General features: G+C 37.0%; 1 protein-coding gene across 26 annotated transcripts in view; it reads left to right on the top strand.

Annotated features, from left to right (window-relative positions):
* Positions 1-14981, top strand: part of NRCAM (neuronal cell adhesion molecule) — a 319470-nt gene that overhangs the window by 266680 nt on the left and 37809 nt on the right. For 19 of the 26 annotated variants that reach the window (XM_045827215.1, XM_045827214.1, XM_045827211.1 and 16 more), the window contains 10 exons: positions 896-1007; positions 2395-2561; positions 2656-2803; positions 4353-4477; positions 4919-4948; positions 6452-6553; positions 10704-10901; positions 10998-11068; positions 12108-12333; positions 12708-12823. In XM_045827215.1, the coding sequence (XP_045683171.1) occupies positions 896-1007; positions 2395-2561; positions 2656-2803; positions 4353-4477; positions 4919-4948; positions 6452-6553; positions 10704-10901; positions 10998-11068; positions 12108-12333; positions 12708-12823 (1295 nt within the window). The remainder of the gene's footprint in view (positions 1-895; positions 1008-2394; positions 2562-2655; positions 2804-4352; positions 4478-4918; positions 4949-6451; positions 6554-10703; positions 10902-10997; positions 11069-12107; positions 12334-12707; positions 12824-14981) is intronic. The other 7 variants (XM_045827217.1, XM_045827216.1, XM_045827231.1 and 4 more) reach the window with 1 other exon arrangement.

The raw sequence follows: 14981 nt of genomic DNA, 5'->3' as shown, positions 1-14981 counted from the left end.
GTTAAAGTTAGGAAGCCAACCAATACTTGGTATTTTTTTCCTTCATGTTTGAATGAAGGTCAGCAGATCAAACGAGCTGAGCAGTTAAGATATTGGTGGATGTTTGAGAAGCACTTTTCATTTCTGGTCCTTTTTTTTCAGCCCTTTAAGGATATGTTCACTGATTCCAAAGAGAGAGGAAGGCAGGGAGGGAGGAAAGAAGGGGAGTGGAGGGAGAGAGAGAGAGAGAGAGAGAGAGAGAGAGAGAGAGAGAGAGAGAGAGAGAGAGAGAGAGAGAGAGGCATTAATGTGAGAAAAATGGATTGGTTGCCTGCCATAAGCACCACAACAAGAGATATATGGGACAATGCTCCAATAAGTTGAACCACCTGGCCAGTGCTGGTTCTGTTTTTTTAATCATCAGCACTCTGCTTTCTTGTGCCAGCTCCATTCTCACCCCTGCCCCCATGGTAACCGTGGGACTATAATGGGCCAGTCACCAACAAAAATGTACTTAGCCATGATATTTGTGCCAGACACTGTGATAGTTTCAAGGGGGGAAACAATAAAAGTCTCATTCTCTGCCCTCAAGGGACTCGCAGTATAGTAAGAGATATAGGTAAATAAATCAAGTATTAAAATTATCTGCTTGAGTAATACGTGAGGCATGATGCAAAGGGAGAACACTTTCATTTTTCCTCCATGAGTGACTGGTAGTGTCATACCTGACAGAAAACGTAAGGGCAGAGGCATATTTGTTGTACTTTACCGTAAACTCTATTGGCCTTAAAACAAAATGCAATAAAATCCACTGGGGGTCTATGTGCTCGCTTCGGCAGTACATATACTAAAATCCATGCTGGGTCTAAATGTTATTTTATTTTATATTTACTTTACATTTTTATAATGTTTTCAGCTGAGCCACCACGAATCCTTACATCTGCAAACACACTCTATCAGGTCATTGCAAACAGGCCTGCTTTACTAGATTGTGCCTTCTTTGGGTCTCCTCTGCCTACCATTGAATGGTAAGTATTGGCCTTATGTCTTTTTAATATTTACATTTGCCAAAGCCTTCATATTTCTCTATGTGTTGGGTCAGTCAGGGAACAGATAGGGGAAAGGCAGTGCAGAACCCATCATTTTATTAATTATTAAATTTATTCACAAATAGTTGTTAACCACTTGCTCTGTGCTAAATACTTTCACATGTATAATCTATTTAGCAGCACACTTTGTCAACCACAGAGATATCTGTAGATGTTTTTGAAAAAATTTGAGGTTGCTGTACTTTACAATGTCATGGACATTACCTGGGACTTCGTGAATGGTGGCTGGAGGGATTGGGTAGGGACATTTCCTGATTATAAAATATCATTTGAGGTGGGAGAGAGATTCTATAAGCTCAAAATCAGAATTTTTGTTGCCACCAGTGTTTGTCTTTAGTACCTCTGCCCGCTGAGTTTCCTGACCTGGATCCAGCCAAACTCTCCTGTGTTCTTTCACTCCTGCTCAGCCCTGTCCTCTTTCATATGACGCTCCTGATGCAAGTTCTGCTCATCCTCCTAACTTGCTGACTTTAGCATGAGCTGGAAGAAACAAGGCTAGCATAGGCAACAGCTCAGAAAGAATGAGTGAAAGAAAACAAGAACATTCATTTATTGGTCCTCTGTCGGGTGCTAGACACTGTGCTGGGTTCCACCTATAATGACAGATGAAAGCAAGGTACAGGGTTAACAGATAATCTCATCATGTCCCACTTCACCCTCAGAGAAGTGTGGGTGCTTGTGCAGGTGATTTCCTAGTTAAGGTGGCAGGGTAACACTTAGTCCTGGGTGATTTGGCCTTTTCATCCATCCTCACTTCTGTCTCACACTGACCAGGAAGCTGGAAGTACACGTGACTTACATATATGCTTTATTTTTTTCTTCCTTGAATATTTTCCTAGTCATACTTTCAAAAGTACAACCCTTGTAACCTTGAAATCAAAATCTCTTTAGAATTGTATCTTGCAGATGGAGTTACAAATACATCACAGTAGGGGAAAATGTCAGAAAGAGTAGTCTTCATTTTTGCCCATCTTATCGCTTATTTAGAGAGACAGTATATAATAATGTGTCTATAAAATTATAAATCTCTCATAAGGAAAATTACAATTTAAGTAGTATTTTGAATTGTCACTCTAATTCTGTGTGTGTCATTGATCATTGGATTCCCCAGCTTTACATTCTATCCTTACATGGACCAATATGTATGCAAAATGCTGTGCAGGTTCCAAATACCTCTGAACTTGATACTATAATGTAGATCATGGTATGTTGACTGCAAACATGGCATTTTATGTGTCTTCAAATTGTAATGTGGTTATACATTATACAAATACAAATTCTCATTGTGGTTATTTCCATAATGAAGGTTTAAAGGAGCTAAAGGTAGTGCTCTTCATGAAGATATTTATGTTTTACATGACAATGGGACTTTGGAAATTCCTGTGGCCCAAAAGGACAGTACAGGAACTTATACCTGTGTTGCAAGAAATAAGTTAGGAATGGCAAAGAATGAAGCCCACTTAGAAATCAAAGGTAAGGCAGAGGTGACAAAATTTTTCCAAGAATTTTGTGACTTTGAGCAAATTCTCCAGCTTTGGCAAGAGATAACAATAACTTTAAATTTCAGATCCAACCAGGATCATTAAACAGCCCGAATTCTCAGTTGTGCAAAGAGGGAGTACAGTGTCCTTCGAATGTAAAGTGAAACATGATCACACCTTAATCCCTACTGTTCTCTGGCTGAAGGACAAGGGTGAGCTGCCCAATGACGGAAGGTATTTGAAAACGATTTCTTTCCTTTCTCTTGCTTCTCTCTTTAAGCTGCTATTGAATTAAAGGATTGTTGTATGATGACTTAACCATAATGTTTTAAATGTTTCTGAAGTCTGCTCTCTCCAAAATAGATATGTATTTCCTCCCTGTTGTATAATGTTTGTACCTAAAAAGGCATCATGTTATTAAAACAAGGGCCTGAGAATGTTTGTCTATCACTGTGTGTTGTCTCCTTGCAATTCAGGATGAGAAACACCTTTCAGGCTTTGGACAACATCCATTGTTTTCTGCCTTGTGCTGTAAAATTTCAGCAGATGTTTTCATTACCATTCTACAAATAGGCAGAAAGTACGACCTCTATAATCACTGGAGTGTGCCTGAATCCTTGTATTTTAAAGGACACTGCTTTTTATTTGGATAGGGAGTTTTCTTTTGATTTTACTTAAAGCCAACAAAAAAGAGGAAAAAAGTTTAAAAAGCATTTAAAAGAACCTGAGCCTGTTGCAGCCCTTTAGCTTGTGTGAGCATGTTGAGGCCCTCAATTTGACCTAGCAAGTACAAAGTTGAAAGTGTGAATTGTAGCTGTCAGAGTGTGACTACAAGCATAACCCCTGTTGGAAGGAATGCTGGATGCTGGTGAAAATAGTTTTTGTGGTTTGCTCGCAGGGTGCAGAAATGGCGCCCTGTTGCTGTTAATAGCCCCTAAAAGAACAATGTGGTCTTCTCTATATGCCCAGAGTTTCCATCTAGTTCTATGCTTCAACTGGTCACTTTTGCTTGTGGGATCTGAATAACAAAGATGAGAAGAAAATATGAAGTAATGGCCTTCAGGTTAAGTTGGCTAAAGCTTTAACTTTGAAATTCTCTGTGAAGACAGTTAATGATTTATACAGCTTTGTTAAAACATTGCATGAACTGATGCAAGGATTTGCATGGATTTTTTACCTACTCATTAATTTCTCATGACTACAATGACCTCTAGAAAACTCTTCGTGGTGACTGCTGATCTAAACCTTCCTGTTTATAGTGATGAAGCTGACTCTATTCTTTGCATTTACTTTCTCTTACAAGAGTTTATGCATGTGGCAGAAATGACACAAAATTTCTACAGTAAATACTGAATTACTTTAAAATATACATTCCATTAGAAATTGAGCTGGATGAGTGGTATTCAAAAGTGTCTTAGCGGCAGAAGCCACAGGAAGGCCCTCTGGTAAGGTAACTGGAGCTGCCTCCCACCCCACTCCCCATCCCTACTTCTGGATGTCCCTGGTCTCTAAGGAAGCTCCCAAAACTCCAGGGGTATGGTTGAACACCACCAGACCAGATGATGGACAGCCCTGATAACCCAAGGTGATAATTCATTCTAATTGTTTTCCAACTTGAATCATTACCAAAGTGGTACATGTTGTATAACATTTTTAGCTCTTATGTGCTGCAAATCTTCATCATCTTCCTCTTTTATCAAATTCACAGATTCATGCCAGTAAAGCAATCATCAGCTGTGGTTAGATGTCCATTTCCATTGCTCTGAATGTGTTTTATTCACAGGTTCACTATTGACAAGGACCACTTGGTGGTAACTGATGTAAGTGATGATGATAATGGAACCTACACGTGTGTGGCCAATACAACTCTGGACAACGTTTCTGCCAGCGCTGTGCTTATCGTTGTTGGTAAGAACTGGGACACACACAGCACGACTGGCTGCCCTGTGTTAGGTAGAAAGGAAAAATACCTATAGCAATTGTTTGCTTGTTAGAGTTTTACAACTTTATAGGTGAGTTAAATGCTCATATGTTTCTTTTCTTGGCAAGATACCCATGAGGCAATAATTTCAGTGTAAATATACTCTGTAGCAGTACTGGAATAAAGTGGTGGTTATGTATATTAGTGATATTTGTACTAAAAATTGGGGAAAATAATCTACTTTTATTTCAAAGGGAAGGTTTTCCCTCCTAAATTGTTACTGCATGTTTATCATTCCATATCTCGCAGCTAAGTGTAAGGCTCAGTTTTATAATGTTAATCATGTTTAGTCTTTGTCTTCTTGTGCTATCTTTTATCTTTCCATTACTAATTGTGATTAAAATCCTTTATATTAATGTCCTTTCTAGCTCCTACTCCAACTCCAGCTCCCATTTACGGTAAACTAATGAGTCTTCTTTCACTATTTTCTGTCAAATAATTTCACATTTGCAGAAAAATTACTTTGCTCCATCATATCATTGTGTTCTTTAAGGAAAGGGGTTCTGTCGAATGTTCTGTTGGATTTCCCCTTTACTGCTATGCATTATTTCTTCATTATAACTCTGGAATGTTCTGCTGAATAGATCGCCACTCTTTTCTAAAGATTCCATGTGTTATTATAAAGTAATTTTATTGGATACAAGTCCCTGTTTGATATAATTTCCTTGTAAAGAAGCATAGTGTTTTCTCAAAAGCTTTCATCTACATTTTACAGAATGAAAAAGCTATTTCAAGTATCCCACAAATCAGATTTTTACTTCAGTCTATTAATAGCTGTTTTAAGATTCCATTTTTAAGAAATTTACATAGGGAAGCAGTGGATGTTTAGAACAACATTGGCCCTTTCTATGAGAGAAAACCAACTCACTGTGTGTTAGTGAAAGATAAATCATTAAAGAAAAAAACAGAAGGGTGTACTTAAGGTTCTGTGAATGTTCTGGGTCTGGAAAATAAATCAGAAATATTTCCAGAAATCTTTTAGATTAAATAACCTTCATCTTTATTCAGCATATAAATACATAAATTAATTTTGTGGCATAAACTCAGCTGGATTTTATACAGTATTATTAGTTGTACTATAGACCTGTCCTTTGTAGACATTTATTGCTACTTACTGACAGGACAAAAAGTACCCATATTTTTATATGGCCTCTGATCCTTCAAGAGCCACAGTCACCCCCAGGAGCAAGGTCAGGAAGAGTCCCAGGGAGGAACACCAACTCTCTGGATCTCAGAAGCACCATTAGAAGAGGCAGACTGCTTCTGGGACAGCTTCACCCTGAAAGATGTCTGTACCCTTGTGTCCACTGAGAGTAAACACACTTCCCCATGTACCTGCCTGACTACTGTACTGAGTTTCTGTATAAGGTATGCATACTGGGGGCTACCTATATAGAATTCCATTTAAAATATAAATAATCTTCAGGAGCCCCCAAATCTATAATTTAGCTTAGCATGTTTCAGGAAGAACATTTGAGTCTTCTTTAGTCTTATTTAAAATATACATGTACTTGCCTGTATATGTTTTTCAGTGTTTACTATTCTGTTTTTCATTTATTAGAAATTAAATTTCTATACAATTTTTTCTGTCTTCATTCATGTTCATTAGAAGACACATACTGAGAATGCTGGTGAACCATCCATGCCCACCTCACTGGTTTTGGCTACAAGTAATTCAGTTTCATTCAAAAAAGAAATAAGCAGAGCTCATTGATGGGTGTCTGGAGTGTGCTTGTGTGTTCCCAGCAACCTCAGTTGTTTCTATTTCATTTCAGTTGCATGCTTGTTGACCATTCAGTGTGCTGTGTCTTTAATATGTCCCCTCTGTGAATAATATCAGAAATAAACAAGAGCCTTATAAGGATGGACAGTTAATTATGATGTCTGTGTTTGGTCTACAGATGTCCCAAATCCTCCCTTTGATTTAGAATTGACAGATCAACTCGACAAAAGTGTTCAGCTGTCATGGACCCCAGGCGATGACAACAATAGTCCTATTACAAGTATGTGGTGTCATTCCCTTTCTAACATAAAAATAATGACCATTTTGAAGAACTTTTCACATGCAGTTGAAATTCTGTACAGAGAGATTTGCTGGCACTGTCTGCTTCATTACTAATAGAACAGAAACATTTAGTCATGGCTCCCTTCAAAGCTAGAGTTATTTCTGTTATAGCTTTTGGTACAGGACACTAATTAATTGCTGAAGATGTCAATTATGCAAATACACTATCATTTTGTGTTTAAGATCCATAAGCATCACCTTAAATTTCTACCACAGGAGGAAGATGCATTCATTTTGCCCATTAACACATGAGAAAAGGATAAGAGAGCCAGGTACTATAATGCCTAGTCTATATATTAGGAAATTGACACCTGGAGAGTGAAATGACTTTTCAAACCTACAGTTGGTAACAGAACTGTGTGTTGACAGCTCCAGTCCCAGGTCTCTTTCTTCTAATTAGCTTTTACTGCAAAGTGACAGCACAGTCAGCTCCTCACCTTGATGATATAAGCCTAGGGAACAATATCAGGTGAGGGACCATGCCATAAGGATATTGGAAAAGCTTAATCAAGTTAGGCTATGGATAAGCTTGGACATTTTTAAACCATAAAGATACTTCAGTGTAGACACAAGCAAGACACAAGCTTGTTATACTGCCTTCAGGTGTGTACTGCAGGAAAACGAAATTCATTTCTGATGACTACCTCAGATTGCTCTGAAGTCATGTGTGTGTTGATTTATTGCACATGCTGGTAAAACAGAATATTGCCAATAAAATTAAACAAAGTCTCCTCTCAATTTTGTGTAATTCAACGGTGTTCCTTTCTCAGTTGACTTTTCAGTGTCCATGATCAGAACACTCATTCATTCATACTGAGTCTTCCAGTTAACTCAATACATTAGCGTGATTTAGCTGCTTAGGATGATCAGAGACTCTGTTGCAATGATAGTATTAGATTTCAAGGCATCTCTACTCATTCCTTCATTCACACCTTCATTCAACAGGTATTTATTGAGTGTCCATTATGTACCAAGCATTGCTCTAATCAAAACAATAAAATAACCTCTGCTTATATGGAGCTTATATTTTACTTGAAGGCACAAATAAGATAAAATTAATTACATATTATGTTAGAAATAATGTCATCATATGTTTGTATACATGTATATGTGTACACACACACATCTCAGAACTCCCTTAAAGAAACAACCTGCTGTAAGGACTGTTAAGAGCAGGCTCCATCTGCTGCACCTTCCCCAAAGATCCGCTGCAGTGTTCACACAATGCCACTATCTTCCTGAGCTACTGCAATGACTGAGCACAGGAAGCGTCCTAGAGCAGCACAGCCACACCCAGCACAGGACTTTACTCTGGGCTCCTCGTGATTGAGAAGAGACTGCAGTCTGAGGCTTTTGCTACATACTGCTCCTTCCTTCCCCCTTGCCTTTCACAGACATCAGACCTTTATCTTGTTCTGAAGATCTTCCCTGCCTACTCCTGCTTTCTTGCCCTTTTATCTTCCGTGGGCATTTTCCCCCCAAAGCCTCTTGCACTTCTAATTCTGTCTTAACATCTGCTTCTTAAAGGACTCAAACACATATATATCTATACACATGGTTGGTGTGTGTGTGTGTATCTTGTATGTGTGTGGTGTGTATTTAGACCATGCAGAAAATAACAAAGAGTGAGAAGGAAGTTAAGGAACATAGGGGCCCAGGTATAATTATAAATAGTGTGGTCAGGAAAGGCCACATTAAGGCCACATATATGTGTTTGAGTCCTTTAAGAAGCAGATGTTAAGACAGAATTAGAAGTGCAAGAGGCTTTGGGGGGAAATGCCCATGAAAGATCACATTTGAGTATGTCAATAAAGACATGAGAAGGGAAAAAGTGAACACACTATGCAGTTTCTGGTGGTGGGGGGAGAGTTTCCCAACACAGCAAGAAAAAAGAGCAAAGGCCCTACATCAGGGGCATGTCTGCCAGGAGGCCATTGTGGCTGAGTGAAACGAACAAGAGGAGGTGAAGTAGGAAAGAATGTCAGAGAGGTAGAGTTGGAGAGTGGGGGTGGAGTGTGAACTGGCAGTGCCTGGTATGCCATTATAAAAGTTTGGGAAGTCATTGGAGGGATTTAAGTAGAGTAGTAATTCATGGATCACATTGTCATTCTATTGAAAACAACAGCAGTCTCTGTTCTCACAATGCATTGAGTACACTGAGGAACCTCAGCAAACTCACAGGGGTGCTTCAGGATATTTTTTAAGTTTTTGATTTTTAAATTTAAATATTTGAGAAACAGAGACATTTATCACATAAACTATTTAGCTTGAGGCAGTTTGCAGTTTTAATACGATATTGCTATATCATATTATAATGATGTCATATCTCTGCAAAGCCTTTGCTGTGATAAAAAGCAAGGACTGTATGAAAATCAACATGGAACAGGAAATGAGGAAGTTTGTGTCCATTCTGTTTACAAGGTTTCAGAAGTTATGAGGTGCCCGTAGGTTTTAAGTTTTTAAGACATGAATAGTAATTAAGTTAAATAGACCTAACTACTTACATGAAAATGTTAGTCATTTCTTTTTCCATAAGGGAGTCATGGAACAAATTTCTAAACAATCAGTGCACCATGAACTGAGAAAGTTTGGGAACCTGTGAGTTAGTAGGTTATATAATAATTGAGGCAAGAGATTAAGGAAGATTGGAATAGGCAGAGAGTGATGGAGGTGCTGAAAAATAGTCATATTTGCATGTATTTTGAAGTAGAACCAACGAGACTGTTTGGAGGATAAAAAAAGGAAAGGAGCTAAGGACTTCAAGGTTTTGACCAGAGTTGTCACTACGAAGTAGGGAAGCAAGATGGAGATCAGTCTTGGTCATACCCAATTTAAGTTGCTGTAATAGACAAACTACTGGAGATGTTGAATAGGCAATTAATTATCCAAGTATTCAGTTCAGGAAAAAGGTAGGGCTGCAGATATAAATGTAAAAGTCATCAGTTTATGAGACTAAAGATCACCACCAAATTAATGTAGATTGAAAGGAGAAATCATAAGTACTGAGCTTCAGAGCAACGTAACACATGATGTTCCTAGTTCATCTTTGTATCTATAATTCATCTTATTGCATATAGCACTTAGTATATAGTTAATGAATACCTAAATACCTATTTTTCACAAAAGTAAGACATGTACATACCACAATATTTTGGTATATGAAAAAGGATATGCACTGGAAAATGAGTCTTTCTCCCACCCGATTCCCACTTCCTCCAGTGACACCAGCGCATATATGTACCTTTTGAGAGGTAATACATGTGCATTCAAGCATATATGGATATATATGTGTCAGAGTAAACCTTTTCACTTTTATACAAGTGTGGTATCCAGCATGTACTGATCTATACCCTACTTGGTTTGGCTTAATGATGGATTTTAGAAATCATTCCATTTCAGTACATGGGGCGGAGCAGCCCCATTCACTTTTTACAGTCGCAGAGTGTTCCATTGTGAGGATGCACAATATTTTATTTAATACATTAGGTTGTTTCAAGTGCAAACAATGCTGCAATGTGAATCTTTTTCCTATGTCTGAGTACGTGTGTGTGCATTTATTTGAAATATATTACTATAAATACAATTTTTCATTCAAAAGGTATCTGAGTTAAAATATGGTTAATGCTCTAAATTGTCCTCTGTACAAGTTGTACCAGTTTACACCTCCCACAGAGTATGAGAATGCTTGTTTATCTGAGTCACAATCAATAAAGTTTGTTCAACTTTTGATTGTTGCCAGTTTAGTAGAAAATGGTATCTCACTATATTTAATTTAACTTCCATTATGAAAACATTAACCATCTTTTCATATACTTAAACCTTCCTAGGGATATATGTGAATCCCTTCTAAAAAGTTTAAAGTAACAAAACTCAGCATGCCAGAGAAATATTATTGGGTATGTTAAGTATTGAGGATAATGATAGAACTCTGAAATCAAAATATTCTAATGAAATATTTCTTGAAAGTGAAATAATTCATGTCTGGCTAATCATGTTAGATTGCCCTATTAGTGATTCTAGCAACCTACACTTGAGTGACTGAATCCTCTGACTTGTGTTTGTTGTGTGTGTGTGTGTGTTATGGCCAGAATTTATCATTGAATATGAAGATGCGATGCATGAGGCAGGGCTATGGCACCACCAAACTGAAGTTCCTGGGACGCAGACCACAACTCAGCTGAAGCTGTCACCTTATGTGATCTACACCTTCCGAGTGATGGCAGAGAACAGCCTCGGGAGGAGTTTGCCCAGTGAGCGATCTGAACAGTATTTGACTAAAGCTGCAGGTAAAACAGGACTTTTGTGATGTGAAATAAAATTGAAAAGTTTTCCACTGTTTGAAAAAGACAAAGCTTACATGTATGTGACTGCTTAACTTCTAGAACCAGATAAAAATCCCACAACAGTGGAAGGACTAGGATCAGAGCCCGATAATTTGGTGATTACATGGAAGGTGAGCTATGTGTAAAGCCCTCAACTTTCCCCAGTATATTTGTAGAGTGAAAAAATACTTGTTTTAAAATGGTATCTGTATTAAAGACCCATTTTACCCATTTTGGGAAAATATATATCTTTATTTAAAAGACTATTGTGCAGTAGTTAAAATCTCGATCCTTCGAGCAAATATGAATGAATGCATATCCCAGCTTTACCACTCACTGTGTGGCTTTAATACAGTTGTTTAACATCTCCATTATGTATTTTATATAATTAGTATAATAATAGAAACAACCTCATCAGATTTAAAGAGTTAATATCTATAATGCCTAGAACAAGCCTAACACATACATGTGCTCAATAAATGTAAGCTAGTACTATCATCATTATAGAAAACCATCTAGAAAATATGTACCAACATGTATCAACTTATTCACTGTAGTTTACTTTTCTTTTTGTTTTTCTTTTCTTTCTTTCTTTCTTTCTTTCTTCTTTCTTTCTTTCTTTCTTTCTTTTTGGCTTATCTGTATTTTCTAGGCTTGGAAAAGTCATATACCACATAATTTAAAAAACTTGTTTTAGATAGATTTGATCATGCATACTTACATGCAAACATATATTTGTATATGCTTATATACACACCTACATGTAGAAAAAGGATAGGGTGACAAACCTACTGTTTTTTAATAAAGAAAGAAGCAGTTCACAAGTTTTATTCTCCAAGTGAAATGGACAATGAGGTACATTACACAAACAGGAATATAAAGGAGCTTATATAACTGAACTATAGAGCCCGAGTTTGAGAGGCTTATGTGGTATTTACTACTTCAAGATAGAAATTAACAACTTTTGAAATGTTGACCACAAAACAAGGTTTGAATCTAATATCAAAAATGAAAAAAAAAAGATAAAAGGTCCCTGGAGAATATGTTCATAGCTTACATTTTAGTGTTTCAGTGCTCACTTTAAGTCTGAGAATTGGTTTTGCTGTTCCTGTAAAAGGTTATGTATTCGATCCGTTTTTATAAGCCCTAATTATCTGGCTTTTCTTGTAGCCCTTGAATGGTTTTGAATCTAATGGGCCAGGCCTTCAGTACAAAGTGAGCTGGCGCCAGAAAGATGGCGATGATGAATGGACGTCTGTGGTTGTGGCAAATGTATCCAAATATATTGTCTCAGGCACACCAACCTTTGTTCCATACCTGATAAAAGTTCAGGCCCTGAATGATGTAGGGTTTGCTCCAGAACCAGCTGTAGTCATGGGACATTCTGGAGAAGACCGTAAGTATCTGATACTGTTTTGTTTATACTTTTTCCTAGCAAAACAGACTTAGCAAAGTGTAAGCCAAGTCTATTTCCAGAGGTACTTTGAATGGGAAGAAGACAGGCAGCAATCATTTTGTTCAACATTTCTGAATTTAGATAGTCTGCCATGTAGAAAATAGATTCAAAATGTGAAAAGTTATTATTTTTTAAAAGATATGTTATTCTTACAAAGTTGAATAAATGGATACCAAAAATCTACTCTCAATCCTTGATAATTTATAAAATAGGTCTGGGGCATGCTTCAGTGAAGCTGAATTATTAGACAGTGATATTTTTTGCATGAAACTCAAAATAACATCGCTACTTCTATCCTCCTTCCCTATCCCTAGTCCCAATGGTGGCTCCTGGGAATGTGCAAGTGACAGTGGTGAACAGCACCTTAGCTGAGGTACACTGGGACCCAGTCCCTCTGAAAAGCATCCGAGGACACCTACAAGGCTATCGAGTAAGTGTAGGGGTACCTTTCCTATTCTTTCCTTAGGAACAGCCCATCAGTGAATGCCAGATGCACTTTTCTTGGTTGGAGGAGGCCTTCAGTTCCTCTGATTTATTGCCTTGGCAAGCCACATCTAAACAACCCCTGCTAAAGCTGAATCAAAATCTCACTGCATCCAAAGTGAGAAAAGAAAATGTTTTCTCCATTTTTCCCACAGATTTTGCCAACTGAGCAATTAACATATGTACAACATGGGGAAACTAATGTTTAAAATACTAGGATATAACCAGATGCACCTAGTTTAAAACAATACTGAGCATATGTGTTGAATACACAAATTATCCTGAAAATAATATAGAAAAAAATTTCTATATTATTAAAAATAATTCAGAGTATACTTTCATATAGTACCAAATGGGTCAGTCTTGAGAACATCAATTATCTTTGTTCTTGGGAAACACAGAGAAACTGTTTATAGAGATTTTCTTTTGATTGATTGATGGTCAAAGAACTGTTTTTACATTCACAAAAAAAAAATGGTCACTACTTTGATTTGTCAACTCTGATCCCTAGAGGTCACTTTTTGCACTGCATCATATTCAAATGTGTTTTTTTCTTTAACATTGCTAGATTCTGTACAGTGATCCCTCACCTATTATGGGAGTTACGTTCCAGAGACCCCCATAATAGATGAAAATCTGCAAAGTAGTGGCATTATATTTATTTTATTATTTATATATATTTTAAGATTTTATAAACCTTTCCCACACTCCTATAAACCTTTCCCACTCTCTTATTAACTTTTCCCACACTCATATAAACACTTCATATGCTCCTAAACACTTTCTATATTCTTAAACCTATGTAATTTTAACAACATATAAAATTCTATATGGGTACTTACCAGTGAAGTATTCAGTCGTCCCTCACTCTATCGCAGTTCACTTATTGTGGCTTCACTGTATCGCAGGTTTTTTAAAAGTGATACAGTGAAACCACAAATAAGTGAATCGCGATAGAGCGAGGGATGACTGTATATAGTTGACGTCTCTTAAAAATGTCTTTAAACTCCTAAGAAGAGTTTAAGAGGACATAATAAACAATTCTGGATTTTTAACCAAACTTAACCAAAACTTTGTTAATTAACTACAAGAAACAGATAAATAAATAAATAAATTTGAAAGCCCTGGACTTAGCATGAAGGGTTCACTGTCACTCTTGATTGCCCTGTGGCTTTACATAAGTCACTTGGTAACTGGGAGGTTATCTGTACTATAGAAATAATAATAATAAAATCAAATGAAGTTCTATTAACTCTGGAAATGTATATAAATATTGGCCAATAATTTTACTTTTAGAATATTTTATATAAAACACTTAAATTCTTCTATTGTCTTTTTTTCCACTTATTTTTCTTCAGCTTTTTATTCTTGTTTATTCTATTACAGTTGTCCCAGTTTTTCCCCATCTGTCCTCTTCTGTCAGGCCCACCCACCCCAGTCAGTCCCCACAACTGTCCATGTCCATAGGTCATTTATACATGTTGTTTGACTAATCCTTTCCTCTTCTTTCTACCATTTCCCCTCTCCCTTTCCTCTGGCAGCTGTCAGTCTGTTCCATGTTTCCATGTCTCTAATTCTATTTTGCTCATTATTTTATGTTGTTCATTAGATTCCTCTTATAAGTGAGATTATATGGTATTTGTCTTTCACCGACTGGCTTATAGATCAATGGAACAGAAGAGAGAGCCTGAAAATAAACCCATGTCTTTTTGGTCAATTTATGTTTGACAGAGGGGACAGAAGCATTCAATGGAGTAAAAATAGTCTTGTCAATAAATAGTGCTGGGAGACCTGGACTTGGTACATGCAAAGAAAGGAAACTATACCACCAACTTATACCATACACTGGAATAAACTCAAATGGGATAAAAGACTTAAATATAAGTTGTGACACCATAAAAGTCCTAGAGGAAAACATAAGCAGGAAAATTTTAGATATCCCACGTAGCATTATTTTTGCCAATATATATTCTAGGGCAAGGGAAATAAATGAAAAAATAAACAAATGGGACTACATCAAATTAAAAGGCTTCTGCATGACTAAAGCAACTATCATCAAAATGAAAAGGAAACCAACTATATGGGAGAACATACTTGCCATTGAT

This window comes from Phyllostomus hastatus, unplaced genomic scaffold (genome assembly GCF_019186645.2).
Source record: "Phyllostomus hastatus isolate PE091 unplaced genomic scaffold, TTU_PhHast_1.1 phas_scaffold_78, whole genome shotgun sequence".
NCBI lineage: Eukaryota > Metazoa > Chordata > Mammalia > Chiroptera > Phyllostomidae > Phyllostomus > Phyllostomus hastatus.
The sequence above is the reverse complement of the archived record's forward strand: the minus strand, read 5'-3'. Positions and strand labels throughout refer to the sequence as shown.